The following is a 22,554-nucleotide window of genomic DNA, read 5'->3' on the forward strand; positions in this document are numbered from 1 at the left end:
TTTAATGCATGCCTGCATGTAATTCTGAAAAGAACAGTGGCAACTGTGTCCTCCATGACAGCTTTATCAAGCTACATTTCTGCAGCTGAAAATCTGTGCATACAGTTGACAAATATTTTTAGAATTTCATTCACAAACATTTGGATGCCATATTTTTCTCTAACCTTGGCAGAATGCATGATTTCAATTGCTAGTACCAAAGATGGGATAGGAGTTAATTAGCATTTAGATTGAAATCCAAGTCAAAGGTCACTGGTGAAGAGAGAGATGGTTTGTCTGATGAATATGACATTTGACACTTAATCCCTGTTTAATAAAAACAGTGAATCGTATTATTTCCGTGCAATTTCCCTTCCCTCTACAAACATGACAGCTCCTGACACCAGTATCTCAGTAATATAACTGATGCTTCACATTGAAAAGGAAACACAAATGTCCCCAATATTTGATTTCATATAACCCTCTTTTTATGGCGTCTCATTTGGTATTTATAGGTTTTAAAGCATAAGCATCCGTTTATAATTCCTATGTAATCTACAGTCAAATTTTCTTCAATGTCTGCCTCTGGTTTTATGGGGTTACCCTTTAAAAACAAGATAATGGCAGGATCTGGGAAATAATAAACAGTATGTGAAGTACTGGAGTGACTGTAAGGGTTACTTTACCAATGCCGCACACACACACACACACACACACCATCTTTGAATGGTATAGCCTACTCATGCAATACAACCACAGTTCCATGAGCATGACATCCATACTATGCTATTCTCAGTCTTTTGCAGCCTATTGGCTGTATACAGCAGTGTGGCACTGTGGTGAGAGAATAGGTAATAATAATGATGCCTTTATTTATGTAGAACCTTTCATATATTAAAAGTGCTTTCTAAGCATAAGCAAATAAAATGAAACAAAATAAAACACTATAAAACAAAGTAAGCATAGAAAGCATTTAAAAACTAATTTTTTTGTACCTAGTAGGTTGCAAACTTGAATCACAGGTGTACCATTATATGTATATTGCATGATACCTAACCTGAATTATTACAGTACACATAAGCTGGGAAAAATATGAAGCTTTGTAAGTTTATGGGCGTCTCCTAGAAAAACAAATAAAATGTGATTGTGCTTTTTCCTTTTGTCAGAGGCTACTGAAAGAAACGGATCTGCATCAGAAAAAGGCCACATGTACCTGCAGGCATTGTGTTCTGTAGCTGGGCGGGTATTATACAGAGCTGCTCTCAAGCATGTGTGTGCTGCGAATGGACTGTCATAAAGGCTCTATAGATGTTTCATTTTGAATTTGAACAAAGCATGTACGGAAGAGGAATTTGCAACCTCAGTTTCAACAACCAACGCAACTCAAGGAAACTCGAAAAGAAGGAACTAAAAAGTTCAAATAAATCTGAGGATGAAAAAAGTTTAATTTGTGTAAATGCATTTGTTTGCATGTATAAATCCCAGAAGACTTGTGTAATCCCAGTTAAACTCCTCTCAGACTGGCTGCAGTGTGCGTTTGTTCAGACGGAGGCAGCAGTCGCAGTTACCTTGATCAGCACAGGGTATTTTTGGCTCGCTGGGTGCAATTTCCCGTCCAAGCCCTGCGTTCGTCCGCAGACTCCTGTCTCCGGGTTCAACGCCATGGCAACCGCATTTCCCAACCCACTCCAGCTGCCGTATCTCTGGTCAAGAAATGTCAGTCCACTGCAGCTCTTTCTCTCCTTCTCTTCCTCTGGCACCTGTTTCCAGCCTTTCGGCCCAGCGAGCTTCTGTGCAGGACTGAGCTTCGGTGCTCGTCACCGAGGTGAGGGCGTGTGTTGGGTCCGCTGGGTGTGGAATGCCCGGGCGCTGAGAACATGGTGGCGAGGGGGTGGGGTTGGGATGATCAAACAGGCTCATGCCCCAGTTTCCCAGCGCAAATCAGGCTCCTGGTAAGGGCCAGCTTTGTGCCCATCTCTGTGCTGACAGGGAGTGCATTGTCAGGGGTGATTAGTGGCCCAAACAGGCTGACGAGGCGAACTTGCGCAACATCAAGAGCAGCCGCCGCACGCACCAGGCCCTGAAACGGGGTGGACTGTACCCAGAACGGACCCGTTTGTTTCTCAGAAACGGCCTTTCAGGAAACCTGCTGGACTGTGTGGAGCATAGATAGTGGCATAATGCCTGGACTAACAGAACAGTGTTCAAAATACCAACACGCTTCACTTGGTTGAACCTTCACCAGTATGTTTCACACTTGCCGATGTGAACAAAGGCTTTTAATGCAACACAGAGGGCCTCGGACGAATTACTACTGAAGGCAGTGTTATGCAAAGATGGGAAACAATTGTCAGAATGATTTATTAGCCTAATTAAATGGAACCTGTCCAAAGAGCAACCGTTCATTCTTTTGACACGGATCTTGCACCAAGTAGCATTCCCAACCTCCTATTCTCTACAATCACGTACAGTATATATTATATTTGCAAGGGAACACTGTATTGGCAGTGGTGGTCTATATAAAACTACACATTATATGGAACCAGCATGAAGAATTTGAAAAATCCAATGGTCAGGAATATAATTACTAAGGACCTCCATGAGCCAAACAGACACAACAAGTCTTTGTTAATATTCAGATAGTAAGAGATGACAGATCCAATCTAATGAGACTGTAAACACCTGGTCCGGTGGCCAATGCAGCATCCTTCTAATTCATCATATAAATGAAAGCAGAGGGTCTTTTCCTACAGCAGTAGGACATGCAAGTGAATCAGTTGATTTTATCCTGGGATTTGTCTTCATGGCCATAAAGGCTTGAGTGATGTCTTTCTGTAATGCAGGCAGGTCTGTTAATGGTCTCATTTGTGCAGTGATGCTTTGCTACTCTGAATGAGGGCACAGCCAGAGATGTCTCCCCATTACCCTGTCCCCCACCCTCTCCTCTTGCTTTTCTGAAGTCTTACTCATTCAAAGCTCTTTCGGTTACAGGTGACAACTCAGTTTTAGCGTTTGGTCTTTCAGGGTTGTTTTTCAATATTGTAATTCACCTAAAACAAGTGTTTAAAACTTGCAGGAAATGTTCAGATTTGCTGATTGAGGTCCACATGAAGACATTTGATAGAGCTGGCACAGAATGGGTCCAGCAAGGCTTAGATTAAGACATTAGACAGGCTAGACACAGCGTGATTCCAGCTCTCAGACACAGTGGACTCTGATCAGCTTAAGGCTAATTAGCAGACAGTGTTTGGCTTCTTCCTCTCATTGACAGAATGAGCTATTCTGGGTGACTGTTTACATGTGAAGGGATCCGAACATTGCTCTCTCTCTGCTCCTGACACTGAAGAAACAGGTTCTGTGGGCTCACAGCATGAAGACTATGGATTCATGATGCTGTATGCCATACTATTACCAAACACTGCTCCTGCCCAATCCTGACCTCTGACCCTCCATCACAACACACTGCCCCTCCCCCATCCTGACCTCTGACCCGACAGAACAACACACTACTCCTCCCCCATCCTGACCTCTGACCCTCCATCACATCACACTGCCCCTCCCCCATCCTGACCTCTGACCCTCCATCACAACACACTGCCCCTCCCCCATCCTGACCTCTGACCCTCCATCACAACAGACTACCCCTCCCCCATCCTGATCCCTGACTGTCCGTCACAACTAACTGCCCCTGACCCATCCTGACATCTGATACTTCATCACGGCACATGCCCCCCCCTTCTTGACCTCTGACCTCTCATCACTACACACTGCTACTCCCCATCCTGACTTCTGACCTTCCATAACTGCACACAGCATCTCCCCTTCCAGCATCATAAAACATTGTAGGTACACAGAAGTCTGTGGGTACAGCTGATAAATGCTCTGTACTACCTATGTATACAGCCAAACTCATACGTATGTACAGTAGGATGTTCTCATTGATGCGCAAGTCATACACTCACACACACACATACGCATGCACACATATGCAAATATGCATGAATATACACAGATACATATAACTCTTGGTTAGAGTAACTAAAAACTAAAGAGATTAAACAGTTGATGTAGGCGTAATTCACGTACATACACACGTGCATGCGCTGCAGTTGAGAGGAATGCAAAAAAATAGCGCCCGCCTTCTCCTCCCCCATTCCAAATGAAAAGGAATAAAAGGTATGTGTGCTTACCTGCTGCAGAATGACCATGGTTCCAGTTTATCCCTTGACATTAGAAGTCACCATGTGGGGACGCTGCAGGAGAGATACAGAGGTAAAAGAGGGAAAGAGAGAGGGGTGAGAGCCTTGGCTGCGGAGCACACCTGGACAGACCAGCGAGGAGGACTCAAGCTCAGCGGGAGAGTGAGCGCGAGTCAGGCTGTAACCCACCGAGCCAGCTGACGGTCATATGACCGAGGCCATTCATGTGCGCTCAGCCCTGCATGCGTGCTGCAGTAGCGATGTGGGGTAGGGCTAAGAGGGCTGGAACCACACGGCAGAGCTGGCACCCAGGTGTGCCAGTGGCGTCATAGCCTTGAACAAGTTAACGCTACTTATTTTCACTATTTTCAGCAAATATGTATTTATAAACATATAGCAAATATATGATGTGATTATGGGAGAGACTGGTGGAGTCATTCAAGAGAGTTGGATCAAAATTACATTATATATATTGCTATGTATTTATATAATACACATTTACCTCATACACACAGACACCAATATACACCTCTGTGACACCATGCCTACCTAGAGATTGACCCAGAATGCACATGGGTTAATGATCCAACAACAGTCAGCAAACAGGTGTAATACAGACAAGTATTAAAACGCAGCTATGCCTCCACCTCCACACACACACACACACACACTGACATGGCTGCAGCCTCACAGTGGACTTTGGGCTTTCCGAGGTAAGTGGTTTCGGCAGGTTTGCGGTTTGCACTGTGAATATTTTCAATAGGCTCTATGGGTTCATTTGCACATTTCAGGTGAAGAACACAAAATAATCCTTCAGTTCTGTCATGCACAAATAAAAATATTGCTATTGACATATTTCCTAATTCAGCTTTTAAGATGGCGGGGTAAGGCTAGTGCACAGATAGCTAAAAAACATTGGATTCCTCTTCTCCAGATAGATACTGTGAAACAAAGCAGTAGTAAAATGAAGAGGAGCCTAATCTGATGAAGCTGTTTACCTCTGCGTATAATGTCTGGTCATAAGTCTATTTTGGCACGCCATCGAGTGTTGCCAGGTGACTACAGCAGTAAACTGGGAAAACCACGCCTCATATACAAATCACAGTGAAATGTCTGGTGAGGTACGCAAATTATTATCAGAAACATGGTTAATAATGCCTGCAGTTGTACAGTTATTGTGTCATGGAGAGCAAGGAATTTGTTTTAATAACAGCGTGGGTTTTTCATAATGAAAACAAAGCACAATTTCTGTTGTATGACAACTTGCATCAAGACTGCTGCCTCAGGGAAAAAAAAAAACTTGCATTCTGTAATGTAATTTGAAGCAGCATACTTCTATAATGAAGTTGTTGTACTGCACTACCAGTAAATAAGATAACATTTTCTTTCCAGTACTACTTAGCTTGTCACTGAAAGCATAGAAGGGTTCTGCTCCAGTAGACTAGATCCAGAGGACAAGGGTTATGAACAGTTTTAATTTCAAGTTGGAGGGGATGGCCATTATCATTTAAAAACAGATGTGAGCTGATCTAACAAGTGTAAGTATTTTCACCATTACTGTAAGAGCTAAATCTGCTGGGGGCACAGAACACTCTTAGGATTCATACACAACCAGTACCACAATAATTGCTTGCCCATATACGTCATTTCATGTTTATATATTGGTTCATACACACATGCACAAGCACATGTGCATGGGCCACAGGTGTGAATTTAGCCTGTCCAAAACCTAATTGTTGTACAAACAGACCCCAAATCAGCAGCAACATAAAATATGATTAAGCAAGGATGGGCAAACACTATATTTTTTAGTTTTTTAAGCACACTTTGTTATGGGACTGTTTCACTACGGGAGTACACCTGCTGTATAATACACAGTAATTTGAATGTTGATATGAAACAGTCCTCTGGGTAACTGATTCCCCAGCTGTACCCGAGTCAGACCTTACCCCACCTGCATGCCTCTGACTCCTGTACCATACATGCAGAATGTACAGTATATGGATGCATTGGCCTAGGTCTGGGCTACATACAAGTTATTCAATTACCCAGTCGGGGGAAAATCCTACTTACCAGCAGGGAAAAAAGTTATCACTTTGAAAAGCAAATAGTCTGGGATTGTTGATGACTAATGAAATTCACAGTGAATTTCTCTGACACCGAGACTCCAAAAAAAAAAAAAAAAGCAATTTAATCAAAGGAGACCCATACAACATGTAATCTCACGCAGGTCACCCCACACTCTAGCTCATCTCTGTCACATGACTAAGGTCACTGTGGAAATCCACACAAACAGAAAAATCTAATTAGCCTCCAGCAGAAGGGATGCTTTTTGATCATGGAGGCTACATTATTCAGAATCAGAGTTTATTCTACACTGAACTACTCCTGATTATGTATGAATGCAGTACAAAAATAGAGGCCGTTTAGCACCTGAGACACTGGGAAAACACCATAAAAAGGAACTGAATTGTGCCCGAAAAGCAGGGACAAATTTTCATGACAATGCTTTCAAAATGGCACTTTGATCCATAATTAGACAAAATCAGCTCATCTTTTTCCAGGACAGTGGGGTCGGCTGCTTAAATCATTTACTCAAACAGCCAAAAACAATATGTTAAAATAAGGTTTTGTGTGAGTGCACAGTATAATTAGATGACTAAATGACCACTTTCCTTCCATATTGCTAGTGAACGTGCACGTATGGTTTGCGTTTGCTGTACGTAAGCCTGCACTATCACATCCTGGGGGAAAATGGCCGCTGCGTGCGGTGTTAGTAGCCTGCTCGGGCCACGCCGCGCCGAGCAGTATGAATGCAGCAGAGGCTGCGCTTTGTGCTCGGCCATCAATATTTCAGCATTTAATTACAACCGCCGACGTCTGGGGACAATACGGCGTGTAGACCTGGGCCTGGAGTCAGGTCCCCAAGGCAACCCCGTCATCACTGGCTCAGTTTGGGTGACATGCCCCCCCCCCATTCAGCTGCTTAACAAACAGGATCCGCCTCGCAGCGCTACCTCACCATAACCACATCAGCGGATTGGATCTGACCCCATTTTCCCCACGATATCCATGATACAGGATGTGCCCCTTATGTCTCTCCTGACAGGAGTCTGGGCCCTGTTGCTCTGTGTTACCCAGGCCCAGGAATCTGCCCCTGTGTCACCCATATTACTCCAGACACTGGATCTACTGTGTGATGCACCTCCTGCTGTGTGTGTGTGTGTGTGTGTGTGTGTGAGGGGGGCAGGCAGGGCAGAGGATAATCGTTTCACTTTGTTCCTCAGCTTCCGTTTCGTAATTGTTGCAGAAAATTTGAGCGGTGGCGTCCGACCAAGAGCCCGACTGTAATTCCATCACCCTAGAGAAAAGGCCTGGGCGAGGACCCATTTTCATCCCCGCAGGACTAGGCAGGCAGAAAACGGGCAGACGTAAAGCATATTTATTTGGCACGCATCAAAAAAAAACCCTCTGCGCTGCTGGGGGGATGAAGGCTGGTTCCCACACGACGCCTCTTCCTCTGGCCTGCTGGTCGATGAGAGCGCAGTACTGCCTCTCCTCTGTGAGCTTAATGAGATTCCTCACCTAATCTCCTCAGTTATGTAAACCTGCTGCTGCAGCATCATTCCACAACACCTTGGGGAAAGATGAACACAGCTGTCCCCTTATTAACCAGCGACTTAAAAAAACATATCCCCCAGCCTTGCTGAGGATAGAGGGGAAACTGATTTGATGGGACCGACACTGAGCTCATTTATCTATCCAATAGCAGCAATGTACATAAACATGCCTTATGTAACACATTATCACATCTGTATGATACCAGGTATATTGTTTGTTCTCATTTCAGAGCTCCATTTGCATGCTCAAAATCAGATAGGGCTGTATTAGGTTTTGGAAGTATGCATTCATTTATGCAATGTCCTGTTATGAAGCACTTTGGTAGCATGCAAATATGGAATTGTTTTAATTGACTTTTCCATGGTTGATTGCAAATGCAAAATGTTGTCTGTATCTCCCTCAGGTTTAGTTCTATGTTAAATTGCTATGCATAATATATGCAACCTTTGCTCAGGTTGGAAAATTAAATCATCAATGATGCAAACACTGAGATCGGCCTCTATTTTGCAGGAAAACAATGAACCGAGGAATATTAAAACACACTGAGGAAAAGACTTTCAGACATTTTCAAATGAAAAGCAGCAGTTTTTCTGCTCTTCAGACATCATGCTCCCCTGGTGCAGTACAACTGGGGGTTTAAATTGTTCAAATCATGCTCAAACAATGGCAGAACCTCTTTCCAAAATTCACAGGGTGCCCCCTGCCCTGGCTTGGGGGGATAAACAGGGCACAGGACAAGGCAAGCAGTGCCCTCTGCTTCCTTCTGTATTGTGGGAAATCAGAGAGATATCTTCAGCCCTGCTGACCCAATAAATGTAACATGATTGACACCCAATACCTGCTGTGTTGCAGGCCCATACCTGACTCATGTGTGACACTGCCTGTCCACGAGGAAAGGATTTGGAATGACTTTAATGCCGAACGCCTTCCTTAGGGCTCAGTAGATCTCCAGATAATCTTAATGTACAGTATGTGATGATTACCTGACACCATAATGCTGCTTTAATTGAGAGCCTGCAATGTAATTAGGGCTTATGTTGCAAAGTGGGAGGCGGGGGGTGTGTGTTGGGGACGATGTCCTCTTACATTTTTAACGCAAAGGGAAATAGTCTTAACATATAACATATGCAACCTTTGCTCAGGTTTACAAATTAAATCATCAATGATGCAAAGACTGAGATCAACGTCTAATTTGCAGGATGATAATGAACCAAGAAATGTTAGAATATGCATAATATATGCACATTCTGATAGCGAAGGTTTTGACACAGTGCAACAATGCTGTGTGTAGAGCACCGCAGATAATTTCTGTATCATGAGCTTTGGATCGTCTCACCAGAGCATTAATACTTTGTCCAGCAGATGCTATTGTACATAAAATGTTTATCTGGTCTTATGTTAACCGAATTAGAACCGAGTCAAGGAAACAAGAGCAAAACACAACTCTCTAGATGCAAATACAGTCCCTAAACTGCTCTGCTGCACCTCTCTGGTGTCTGGCTTCATCTCACAGACAGAAAGAATACACATGAGTTGAGGAGTTATGAGGAAGACGTGGAATAAGATGACATTTCACCTTTGTGTTTGCCACTGTGCAAATTGGCAAACTTACAGTCAGAACATCAATGGCCACATTGAATGCTTGAAGATCACAGAAGTCAGCAGCGCTGCGTTTGAAGCCCTGCATGCACGCTCGGAAACAGGCCACTATGACGCAGGTTAATGATTAATGCTTCATAGTGAAGGCCCAGAGTCAATAGCACTAGCCCACCGAGCATGCAAAGATCTTTCTGCCTCTCCCCGCTCTGACATTTGTCATAATGTTCCCTGCAGACGTAGGGAGCGCAGCTTTTCTCCAAACCTGTCGCCATGCGCTGTAAGCCAGAATTGTAACAGTTTGACTGGGCAGTATTTGTACATTATTAACTTCAGTAATCAGGATTACGCCAGTAATAACCCTGGTCTCATTACACTTTTCATCTGGATTTTTGCAGGCAAATTGCATTGGTGCAGCCCAGTTTCCACAGAACAGTGAAAACGTAGCACAGCTAAAAAAGACTGAAGAATCCGCAAGCTCTTCGTTTAACGTACATGAAAGCCAACGTGCAGGCAAAACAGCTCCATGCAGAAAGAAAGTCACTGCACGGTTTCTAGGAAAGTCAGAATAATGAGAGATTAGGGGTTTAGTTTGCCGTGGATGACATGGTCTAAATTAGAGTGGTCCTGTAACTGTGACTGGAACACGCGTACTCAGGACATAAACACTGGCAAGGAAACGGGCTTCACCTGGGACTCACACCACAGGCCTTACAGGCTTCCTAAAAGGGGAGCACCAGGGGTGAAGCACAAGCCAGGAGGAAAGTGTACGACCAAGTGTACGATCAGCTAGTGCTTTGACAAAGCAGGAGGACAGCCAGAGAGTGTGACTTCAGACAATGGAAGTCCTGACTCTTGTATTCGTTAACAGCCTGCGCTCAACTGAACAAAGAAATGATAGCGCTCCAAAGCATACATTCCTGCCCTCTTTGCAACTCGAATTTGATACGTACCCTGTTTCTCTTAACCATAACACCCACAGCAAGCGTGGGACAGAACAAAAACTTGCACTCCCCCCCCCCCAATTGGTCCTACTCCCACTATGCCGGAGAAAAATGTCAGCCATAAGAAGCTTTAGGTAAGGTCTTAAGAGACCGCTTAAGCCTCCGGTCTGTTTACTTACCTCTCAGAGATTCAGGATGGGTGTTCTTCGCTCTTCCCCTCTCTCCCAGGGGTGTATGTCTTTGGTGGTGCCCACTCAGGTATGTCCACAGTGCTGTTAGGACAGGTTAGTGACTGAGGTGACAGACTGAAGGGGAGAGATCTCTCTCTCTCTCTCTCTCTCTCACTCACGGGAAGCGATACAGGCACCTGCTGCGCACCACTCTGTTGAGGTATTAAGACTGACACAGTGGCTCTCTCATTCACTGCCACTGATCCCTCTTAGAGGGGGGCGGGGTCAAGTTAGCTGGGTAACATGGAGAGGGGGCGGGAGTGGTTCACCCTAGTAGGGGTGCTGAGACACAGCACCACACGGGCTGGAAAAAGTGCCATGAATATGATTGTCATTGGTCTCTCCAAACCCCACCTTTCTCAGACCCTACCTCCACCCCCGACCCCACCCCCACCACCCACACTCATAGTCCCTCCCCTCTTACCCCATTTGGAATCTATTCCTCTCTCCAAATTGCCTTTGTGTGGGAAAAGGTCAAGGTTTGAATTTTAAGAGGAACATGTCGAGATTCCTTGCGCTTCGTTAACTTGATTTTAAAGCCATCTGAGGGGGCGGGCTCAGGCTCGGACTCCCCTCCCTCCTGTATAAACACCATCAAGATTCAGTCCCACTGCATCATCTCTGCCAGACCTTCCATTTCCTTCTAAATGCACTATGGTGGTTTGGCAAAATTGGGATTGCTTAGGTGTAATCAGCCATTAATGGATGTATCCAATATTCTTTCAACTAATAATACCTCTGATCTCCTCTCAGGTGACTCAGGAGCTTATTTACCAAATGTAATGCAACTTGTGCTGTGGCAGCACCTTTGGAAAGAGCTTAAGATTTGTTAAGATTCTGGTAAGGTCAGATACAACTAAAAAAATCAGGGAGGAATTTACTACATGGATTCAGTTACATTACTGTTCAGGAGATTATCTGTAACACTAAGCAGCATACACAAGGCAGCATGGGGGAAGAGTTCTGGACATAGATTCATTTACCCTGTTAGTAAGCGCTCTCTTCTATCTGCCAGTGCAGCTATAAACTATACACCTGTATATCCATTACATTTATGCTCTTATCCACAGCATGTTACACGACTTTTGCATTTTTATAGTGTCCATTTAAGCAGCTGTACATACGGTATACTGAAACAATTCAAGTTAAGTACCTCGCTCAAGGATACAGCAGCAGTGTCTTACCTAGGAATCAAACCTGCAACCTTCAGGTTACAAGTCTGATTCCCTAACCATTATGATGTTGTGGTCCCGGTGGTGTTGTACTGTATATAACAGTCCAATAATTGGTGTCCATTTTCAGTTCTTCCAGATACACAGAGGATTTGTGCAGTTCTGCTCTACATTATACGTCCATAAACGTAAAATTATTACTATTATTAATTATATATAATTATAATATTAATACCTTTAATAATGCCTAGCTAAATGTAAGGGGCCCTTCATGGATTGTGAAGAACATTTTCTTTTTTGAAGAATCCTTTAAATACAAATACATAATACTTTTTTTTTAAATGACCGTACAATTAACAGACCAGTTCTTTGAATGTATATCAGAAACTGCTTATACAATCTTACTATTTTAAAATGTCTATTATATGAACATTAACAAAACATTTTAAAATATGTACAAGAATAGCTAACATTTGTTTAAATTCATATTTTCCATAGTGAAAGTCAAATTGTATATAATGAAATCAAAAACTCAAATGCACCTTCCAGATATATTTATTATGAGTAAATGTATTTCCTTCAAAATCAAGATCCAACACAGATATTAAAATCTGAACATAAAAGTACAAAATATTGATCAAAAATAGCCAGTAAACAGGCCTTGATTGTGTCCCATAGACTGTAATCATGCAATTACATTTTCAGGTTGGAGGTAAACAATCAGGATAAAGCTACAAGAAAGAGATACTGTAATTGAACTGTCTTCATTAAATTGATTTCATATGAACATATTCACACCTGATATGAAGAGATGTACTGTAACTTTCCAAAATCACAATCGATTTAAACTGTATACTTCAGAATCTATGTTCCCAAATGATATGATAATGGCTCAGATATTATAATGTCACAGAAAGTTACTTTATATAGTAGCTTCATCAATTGTAAGCAGCCATAACAAATGTGAGATGCAGATTTGAAGACAGCTTTGGAGACCACTGATAATCACTGATATGACACCACCTTCATGCGTTTGGTACATGATATGTACAGTAAAAAACAGAAAGCAGAGTACATTGGCTGCAAAAGTAGACAAACAAAGACAGGGCTGCCCAATCCTGTTCCTGGGATCTACCACCCTGTTTTCACTACAACCCGAATTCAGCACACCTGATGCTACTAATTAAAGAAATTTCCAGCTGTTGAATGAGATGTGCTTTGTTAGGGTTGGAGTGAAAACCAGCAGGATTGTAGAACTTCAGGAACAGAACTGGGCAACCCTGCTTGAAGGTATATAGCAACAACAAAATTGTTTTTTTTTTAATTTTTTTTAAAGAATGACAACAGAAATAAACATAACTCAGAAACTGCTTCAGACCTGACTTTATGACTGATATTTTCTTGACCCCAGAGTTAAACTCTATGTTACTTGAAGGTCACCCACCTAACAGTTTAAACAAGCCACACATTCATCTGTAACTTTTACCTGTCAAGCCTACAAGCATTTTTCTTTGTTTCGTTTGCTGCTTTGCAGCTCTGTAGAGTTGTTTTTACAACTCAAAACGCTTTGGTAAGTACGTGGAAACGATTTTCGCTTGGCAGTATGTGGATGCTCATGCTTATGTTTCAATATTAGGAAGACATGTATGAATACTTGACCATGCAATCATGTTATATTTAGCATTTCCTCATTCACAATGGGATTGCCACAGAAACGTTTGTAAAATTTGTATTACAAAAAACTTTGAAATAGACAGCAGGAGAACCTGTCAGTAGAAGATCAGGAAAGATGAAGAAATTGTAGTTATTTCTATTAAACCCCGTCAATGTCTGATAAAATTGTACTATTACTGCTTTGGCATGTAAATTATGACTCAAAGTGCTCTTTCGGAACTGGAATTCGACACAGTTTAAAATGAGATTAAGAAATTTACTGCAAAAATTATTTCGCAAATGACTGACTGAATGAATGAATGAACTCCAGCACAACAAATCACTGCAACTTTTCTTTTTCATTCAATTCAACACATTCATTGCTTGACTCAACAGCCCACAGAACACTTGTGCTGTGAAGAGGGAGTGAATTAGTTTTTTTTTCTTGGAGAATAAAAAACATATTAATCTGTCCACATGAACTTTTGAAATAAGGAAACCCTAGTATATATAGCTGAAGCTGGCCAGAATTCCTTCTCTCTGGACCTGAATGGAACCGCATTGTTACTGCTGGGCACATCACACCTGAGACACATTAATCCTGGCCCCTGGATTTGCTCCTGTCATTCTGGCTTTCTGTCTTGCACATAGTGGGTATCAGATACAAGAGGGGATACAGCAAAAACCAACTCAGATGCACAGAGCTGGCTTTAGGATTTCAGTAGCCCTAAACAAGAAGTTACCAGGGTGGCAGAAGCGGTCGGCAATCGCAGACCGGGGGGAACTGGCGCAAGAATAGCATCAAAAAAAGCTATTTGCGCCCTCGGAATACAAAAAGATAAAAAGCATTTAGAACCTGAATTGCGTGGCCCTTCCATGGCTGTGGCCCTAAATGACCGCATGGATCGTTTATGCCTGCAGCCGGCTCTGCAGATGCAGCCTCTGTTTAATTAAGGAAACAAATCAAGAGTCGAGAAATTACACTGAGAGACACAAAGACAAGATGCAACTAGATGCCCAGTATAAATATGAAGATGCAGTAGAGTCGACGAGGGGGATATGATGCACATTTTTGGCAAGACAGAGTCTTGGTATGGCAGTAAGATACTGTCATCTTCACTTGGTGCTTTCTACACGCAGTCACCGGGAATGATACGGGTGACCCAACCATTCTGTAAACCCAAGAATTACGTAAACGTTAAGTCAGCTGGGACTTCACAATGTTCAGTCCTGACTGTATGGCACTTTCTGCTGCTGCTCCAGCCTTATCTGCAAATACTACCCTGGGGCTGTATAATTTAACAGCAATTTATGAGCGCTTTCTTTCCTGCTGCCTCGGCCGCTGTCAATATCAATCAGTTACATCATTTTCCTGTAAAGCGCTTGGCACAGAGTTCCTGACGGAGGCAAATGAGGCCTGGCTATGCGCGGCTGCGGTTGGGGGTGGAGCCGGGGCCGATGCCCGCCCTCAGACTGGCACTGGTGAGGCCCCCGACATGCTCTGTGCACAATGCCTTCTCTAAGGCTGGCATTCCGGGTCTATCTGAGGGGGCCAAGCCATGCGTGGCTGGGGGGGCCTCAAGTCCAAGATAACGCTTCCTCCGCATCACCCACATTCCGCAGGCCCCTCAGGGCACCAGGACGCGAGGGGCACCAGGCACTCTGCACACGGGCACACACAGGACACACGGCATGGCCGGCTTTGGTCCCTTAAGCAGATCAGAGACAGGCAGGACGAAAAAGTCCAACTTGGCAAAGGAATAAAAAAAGCACACGCTACAGAGCAAATTGATACAAATCAATGAGCTTTTAAAGAAGTGTCCCCAAGCTCAGTCTTTACTCCACACGAGGACCATTCATGGCCCTCAATGCCATTACAGGGCCAGAGTGGGCCACTCTCTTAAAGACTTATTAAGTGATACTGCTTTACTTCATTTTTTCAGGGTCTGGATGAGTTGGATAATAAGGGAAAGGCATCCCATCTGATGCCAGAAGAGGACGCCCTAAAGGGGAAAGAAGGGCCAAGGGGGAAGAGGAAAAGTCATGTGTCAGAGCAACCAGCAGGCTCAGAAACACAGAACAGGCACTGCCTCGAAGCCCAGCCCTTGTAAACGCAACTGGATACATTTGGAGAGAATACACAGAGATAATATACACAGTACATATACATCCTGTTAGAGGCAACGTGGCCTTTTGGGAGGCGCCCAGGCTGTGTGGGGCGTGGCCTGTGGGTGGAGCTCAGATTCCGGTCAGCGTGCTGGAGGTGATCAGGCGGACTGACAGCGTCCCCGGCAGGTCGTTACTCTGACGATTCCCCTTGTCCCGAAGGTGTACGGTGTGCTGCTGCTGGGCGTCGTTGGGTTCACTGGTCAGGGTCACCTGACCCATGAAGGAGTCCGAGATCACATTCTTATTGTGGATCTGCAGCAGTTAGAGAGAGAGAAGGAAAAGACAACGAACAAGGAGGGAGAGGAAGCCATGTATAAAAGAGAAGATGAAAAGAACATAAATGGAGAGTTTGAAAAAGAAAAGAGTCAGGGAGATATGAAGAGTCAGCATTTAAGAAAAGAAAAGAAGAAGAGAAAGGCAATATCAAAATGATCAGACCCGCTGCATGCTGGTGTCAGTCTTATTGTAACTCTTAACTGCATAGCATTTCAGCTCTAACGCTCCACTAACCTCAATGTGAATGGTTCCCTTTGGTTTCCTCCTGTAAAAGAGCCCTTTAGTGTCAAACTCTGGGTTACAGTTGTTCTTGTGGGCCGGAGAGCGCACCTTCTGCCCTTCACAGCTGATGATGACATAAGGATCTGAGGCTGAAAGCAATAGGGAAATCTGTTAATCATAGGCCAACTGCCGTCACTGGCATTGTATGCACAAACACAGCACAAAAACAGACTCATCAAACTATAGTATTTTAGACACTTACGTCTTTAAACTGACCATGGTCACGCCAGAAGAAAGAATAAAAAATTGTAATTAAACAACTTAAACAACCTGCAGTTATGGACTTTGGCCACAAGGTGGTGCCCACATACAGTACATTTAATTAAAATGTGCGCATTCACAGCTCTTGGTGATTCAGCTTCTTACTGGTTTGAATATGGCCATAATGAACAACTGATCGCATGTAAATGCATGGAATGGTGGCATACAAAAAGCTGCTCCAAACAAAATGCATTGAAACTAAATGAAAATAGACACCAAATTTCTACTTAAACACTGAAGTAGTAGACATAAACAACAATACACAATAATGTATGTATGGGAAGATCTGGTGAACCTAAAACAAAACCTTTACATTTTTTCTCCAACAAACCCCCAAACATATGGTCCCCCCCTTATTGGCAGCTTTCCAGCAGATTTAATTGGTCTCTGTCGTTGTATTTTTTGAAGAGAAAACCTTTTTTTTGCTTTGAATGATCAATCGACTCCAATAGCCAAGGATAAACAGAAGCAGAATGAAAGTAAGAAACTGGAGCTGTGTGGCTCTGCCGCGTCTCATTCATCCACAGGGGGGCGTACCTCCATTGGAGTCCTGGCCCTGCAGCCCCACTGCAGCCAGCACATGCACCTGTGTCACCAGGAGAGGGTAGCCACACATCCCAGTCCAGCAAGTCTGGGGCGGCTCGTCCAGGGTCAGCTCTCTGCGGTCAGAAAGTGAGCGTCCCTTGCATTGAGCTGACCCACAAAGGAAACCGAATGCAATGGAACATTCCCCTCCTAAAACCACTGTGGCCTCACCCCACTGTAATACCCCCCACCCCCCCAACACACAGACACGCACGCACACGCACACACACATCCCTCCCAAACTCACCCACTAATCACCACTATGCCCTGTAGTTGTTAATGTTTAGTAGCAATATCAAATTAATTTCATTGATGAGATATGACGAGGAAGGGTGATTTGTTTATAAATGATCACGAATACGGCCAGCAGCAGCAGCACAGACAGGAAGGGGAAGTGGGGGGGGGGGGTGTTTTACTTGCAGTCCGAAGGCACGTCAGTGAACACCCGGAGCAGGAATTCGCCCTGCAGGCCGGGGTCAAAGGTCGTGGGGATGATGACGTAGCGCCCCTCCTTCAGCTCCTTCCGCAGGAACACGCAGCGTGAGTTTATATAGACGGAACCCCCGACTTTTTGCTGGATCATGTGCATGCGATACTTCCTGTTGAGCTCCACCTGGGGAAACAGGGACTGGTTATACCTGTACACACACCCTCCCTCCAGCCAACTCCAGCACACAGCCACACCTAGACACAGTAAGCCTACATATACATGCATGCAATGCCTCTTCACTACAGCTGTTTCAGACATAAGTGAGTATAACACACATTTATAGAGTATTTCACTTCAAAGCTAAGGGTGAAGGGGCAACATGGGAAAATGTTGTAGAATCACAATTTAATCACACGTTAATTTACTTGAGAGTGTGTTGCTTCCTACAACATCAATGACTGACAAAGCAACAGTTTCAGTTACACTGAAATTAAGTGGTTTCATAGTGCTGCCAGTCCCTCCTTTTGCAGACCTGAGGTAAGCAAATCAGAGGCCCAACTCCATGCTCATTTCCCCGCCCATGTTCCTCATGACCCCGCCCATTCCGGCCCTCACCCGGTGAATGTCGAATCCGATGGCCAGGTTCTCGCCCTTCCCCTCTTTGGGACGGGCACGGCGGTCCTTCTGTTGCAGGCAGATCAGAACATCATCCTCCGCCTTCTTCACGTCGAACACGTACTGAGCGTACAAACACACAGCTCGGTCAGACTCAAACACACGCACACACGCACACAGAGAACTCCTAGTAGACATACAGACAGCTGGTAGACATACGCAACACACACAACAGCACTTTTAGGATTACACTGCACTAACACACAAGTAGAGTACAGAGAGGGTGTCACAGACGAGTGTGACTGACGGTCCGGTCCATGGTTCAGTGTGGACACACACGACTGGCCGCCCCCCCCCCCCCCCCCGCGGGCTCTCGCACCTGGGGGTTCTGCAGGAAGGTGGCTTTGTGGTTGATGCAGCCCCCGGCGCGGTTCTTCAGAGGGTCATCCAGATGAACCCAGGACCCCTGCTTCACCACCTCCTCCCAGGTCTTGTGGATGCTCAGGTGGGAGGTATTGATGAGTCGGCACAGGATCAGGTCGGTGAAGTGCTGGCAGAAGTCCTCAAAGGTCATCCTGGGTTGTGGGTGTGGCGTGGGAGAGGGTAGGGGCAGGGGGATGAGGGTCAGTGACTGAATGGAGACCACTGTGTTTAAGACCAAGGCAGAGACCAAGACTTCAAACCACCATGACTGCCTAGGATCTCAAGGTTTACAGGTTAAACTTCAGGAAACGAGGAGATGGTTATAGTTCAGACATCAGACTCAACTTGAGACATCAGAGAGTGAGAAAAAGATTAGGGCTCAGAGCTCATACAGTAAGGAGAAGGTGAGGTTTTCAGACAATGAGGAAAAGGTTAAGATATGCAGCAGACGGTGAGAAGTGGGTTTACTGTTTGGGCTCTGACAGAGAATAGGAAACTGCATGCAGTAAAAAAAACTAAACAAACATCACATTACATTACTGGCATTTACCAGACACTATTATCCAGAACAACTTACACAACTTCATAGCCTTTTTACATGGACAAATTCCCAGATTCACTCAAAACCATCTTTTCAAAAACTACAGTGTCCTGTAGCTGCAGCATATTTTCTTGCAGACAGCTCTTAGGTGATTAAGGTGGAGTTTTCTACAGGAATAATAATGAAGGGAAGCTCTGCTGAATGCATAAATAGAGGGAGGGTGGAGGGGTGGGGCTCTCACCAGAACTCTCCATCCTCCTGCACTGTGACGCCCAGCTTCTCTCTCTCACTCTTGCTCACTTTCTGCCACTCTTCAGAGCTGTGAGGGAGAGAGCACACACACACACACGCACACACACAATTAGCTGCACATTGAGATCAACGTTGTCACACTTTTAATACAGATTTGTTTCATTTGCTCTCCTCCCTTGGGCACTGTGTGAAATTTTGCATATAATGCAGCACTGTTTTATACCGTAACACCTTGTTTCTTTACTTGTTCGGACTGTTGGATGTTACAGAATAATTCTGGAGTTCATCTCCCCATTGAGTCATCATGTGGGTTACAAGGGCGTGCGGTAAGGTGAGGCTAATGGCATCGTGAGGCTGTATATTTGGGCGTGTTCTGGCGGTAGGCTTCAATCTGCCCTCATCCCCTCCCATGCCAAGAAACACTACCCCTCAAGCTTCACTCCCATTGTTTATTTAATTAGGAATACAAGGTCCAAAATATATGTTCAATTTCATTTCTCTAAAAGCAAAGTTCAGGTATACTTCATTTACATGTTGAAACAGGGCCGTGCAGTGGGGTCAGTGAAGAAGATGGATTATGTGTGTATTGCGATCTTGGTGAAGTAGAGAATACAGTTCATTTTTTACTTTATTGCCCATTCTATCAAGAGTTTTGTCAGGAATCTAGAAACAGAAAAGTTTACTTATACACCATTGTGTGTCAGCTTGTCTTGGCATGCTACTTTCACTCCTTTCAATGTGTCCAAATAATGCCTTGTGAGATGGGTCATGGTGAGCATGACCGGACATTAAAATAAACAAATTAATTAATTCATTCATTCATTCATTCAATCAATCAATCATTCAATCACTCTCTCATCACATGGTGTCACACAGCTTGTGTCTTTACCTTGCCATTTTTCCCCAATGTAAAGATGCAGGCTGTGTAAAGAAAGAAACCAAAACAACACAAAGACACTTTTCTGCTTCATAACCTTCACAGCGAGCGATATTAAGTTTTAAGGCCATCATTTTGGCGAGAGCTCGAAGAAACTAAACAAATTCCTTTTTTTGGATTTTGATAAAGCCATCTGGCCTCCCGTCAAGCCCTCCTTTTCCTCAACCCCCAAAATAAATCATTCATGCCGAGATATGAAAAAAGAAGAGTCGCTTTCACTTTAATTGGATTTCTCCTCTTTAATAATTCAGAGCGGCGCAGAGAATAAAAACCACGCCGAGAGGAGCGCTCCATCTTCATTTGCGTCCCGCGCGGCGTCGGAAGGGGATTAAATAAAGGGGAGGAGGTAGAAACGGGGGCGAGCGCGGCCGCGGTCCACCTGAGGAGCCGGGCGCTGCCCGCGCTCCTGGATTACTGCTCGCATCAATCACAGCGGGTCAGGCCGGCCGCGCGAGGGAGCGCTAGCCTTAGCGCTAGCCTTAGCGCAGATTTAAATGAAGCTTCTGCGGCCGACGGCTCCTTTAAACGGAAAGGAACACTTAAATTCAAGCGCTGCCGAGAAGCCGGCGTTCCAGCTGCACTATTCCTGAGGCCTGGCTTTTCCATTTCACAGCATAGCCGGATCAAACGACGAGACTCCCCCAAACTCGCAGCACTAAATGGCTCTCAAGAAGAGAGACGTAACTATGCTGAAGCACAGTTTTACTTAAACTGTTTGTTTCAATGGTTATATTACCATTATTGCAGTTGTTGTAATTTTTTTTTATTGTCTTGTTTTAGCACTTCTGTTTGTCTGTTTGCCATCAGCTGTTTGGTATCAGCCCTTAGGGCAGAGAGCAGTGGCAGGTAAAGGCTTACAGCTCAGGCTGAAGTCTTCTACACATCACTAGTCTCGGTATCTTTAGTCTCAGCGTCTAACCCTGCCTTTCCAGAGTACATCGAAACATTGTCTCAGAGGTGATGAGCACAGTGCGAGAGGAAGATGTTGGGCCTAAAGGCCTCGGTCCTATTTTGTCTCCAATTATCACCTCCCATTTCCTGTGGGAAACAAGTACACATGTGTATTTAACAGAGGGTGGGGCTTTCGCGGGTGGTCCTTGGCCGGTCTCACTGTGGAATGCAAACAGACGGGACGCAGCCAGCTGGAATCCTGATAACAGCTCCTGCAAAAGAGGACCCGAATCCAGCCAGCTGCTGCAGTATTCCCCGCGCATTCGTAAACTGTTACATCCTGTGTGATTACTGTCCACCGGCAGCCCTTCGAAGAAGCAAACCTCTATTCCAGTTGTGTATCTGTGTAAATGTAGCTGAATAAAAAAATCAGGGTGAATTAAGCAATTTTTTTGGTGTACAGCTGTGTTGTCCACTAGAGGGGGCTGTGGGAGCACTGCGAATAGAGCCGCAGAGAGAGAGGTCTCCCTGTGGAACAGTTGTTTTACGTGCGAGTGCCCCTCCCCCACATCCTGCACGGAAGACTAGGTGGTGAGGGGATAGGGAGGGGAAGCGCACCCCACAATGGGAACGACAGCAGTACGGCAATGCTTGGTGAGCTGAGCTGGTATCCCAAAGCCTACAGGCTTGGAATGTGTGACACTAATACTGTATAATAAAGTACTGAATCCAGGAAGCTTTAGTTAATATCCTGAATCGTCAGAACATGTAGGATATAATGCTATGGGGGAACTGTGCGGTACAGCCAAACAGTAACTCAGCCAGTCAGAGGCTCCTCCAGCAGGGGGCAAGCTTCTGCTACAGGGTGCTATTCACACTCCTTGTCACTGACTGTAAAAATAGGCTGTCAGCATGGGACAGACTCTGTCTCCAGCTTCCATATTTGGCAGCGGGTCGCCTCACTCTTTCAGTGAGTCAGCTGCGGTGATGTGCAGGGGAGATAACGCCTCTCGCGTCTGTGAGAAATCCCGCCTCATCACGAGGGCTGGTGTCACAGAACCGGAGAAAGCCAGAGACGTGAGAGATGGGATACAGGAGGTTTCAGGAAGTGGTGTCCTAGTCAATAGGTAAGCCATGATAGAAGAATTAAATTGAAGAAAGTTTGGCCTCATTTCTAAGCCAAACTAAGGCACCATCATTTGGGTAGAATGCTAGCCAAATACAAGATGGCGAAACTAGATGGGCTTACTAGTTTCCCAATCGTTTATATAATTATCTTTCTGTCCAAATGGTTTATTCTTAATTTGATTAACAAATGAGGTCAACCTTTCCACCTGGAAGGAGGATAAGGCACAGTTCAAATGTACTATTGTGGCAAACCTATCTCCAGTATCCCATCTAGACACAACCAAAAGAACTGTGACTTGGCAGTCCTCGCATTCCCTGAGCTGAATCAGTGTAAGGAACAGAACCAATATAAGGAACAGAACCAGCAGGA

At 44.6% G+C, this 22,554-nt stretch overlaps 2 protein-coding genes across 5 annotated transcripts in view; both read right to left on the bottom strand.

Annotated features, from left to right (window-relative positions):
• myo7aa (myosin VIIAa) overlaps positions 1-10,539 on the bottom strand; it is a 47,666-nt gene extending 37,127 nt beyond the window's left edge. For 2 of the 3 annotated variants that reach the window (XM_035385401.1, XM_035385400.1), the window contains exon 1: positions 4,170-4,187. In XM_035385401.1, coding sequence (XP_035241292.1) covers positions 4,170-4,187 — 18 coding nt within the window. Of the gene's footprint in view, positions 1-4,169; positions 4,233-10,518 lie in introns of those variants that run through there. The other variant, XM_035385399.1, reaches the window with a different exon arrangement.
• A 1,741-nt stretch (positions 10,540-12,280) lies between these two features.
• The window catches only part of capn5a (calpain 5a), a 38,804-nt gene continuing 28,530 nt past the window's right edge, over positions 12,281-22,554 (bottom strand). Inside the window, exons 7-13 of one of the 2 annotated variants that reach the window (XM_035383925.1) lie at positions 19,218-19,295; positions 18,392-18,587; positions 18,013-18,135; positions 17,384-17,580; positions 16,920-17,041; positions 16,074-16,210; positions 12,281-15,815 (exon numbers count right to left, since the gene is read on the bottom strand). In XM_035383925.1, the coding sequence (XP_035239816.1) occupies positions 15,633-15,815; positions 16,074-16,210; positions 16,920-17,041; positions 17,384-17,580; positions 18,013-18,135; positions 18,392-18,587; positions 19,218-19,295 (1,036 nt within the window). In that variant the 3' untranslated portion in view covers positions 12,281-15,632. Of the gene's footprint in view, positions 15,816-16,073; positions 16,211-16,323; positions 16,333-16,919; positions 17,042-17,383; positions 17,581-18,012; positions 18,136-18,391; positions 18,588-19,217; positions 19,296-22,554 lie in introns of those variants that run through there. The other variant, XM_035383926.1, reaches the window with a different exon arrangement.

The sequence above is a fragment of the Anguilla anguilla genome, chromosome 12, assembly GCF_013347855.1.
Source record: "Anguilla anguilla isolate fAngAng1 chromosome 12, fAngAng1.pri, whole genome shotgun sequence".
NCBI lineage: Eukaryota > Metazoa > Chordata > Actinopteri > Anguilliformes > Anguillidae > Anguilla > Anguilla anguilla.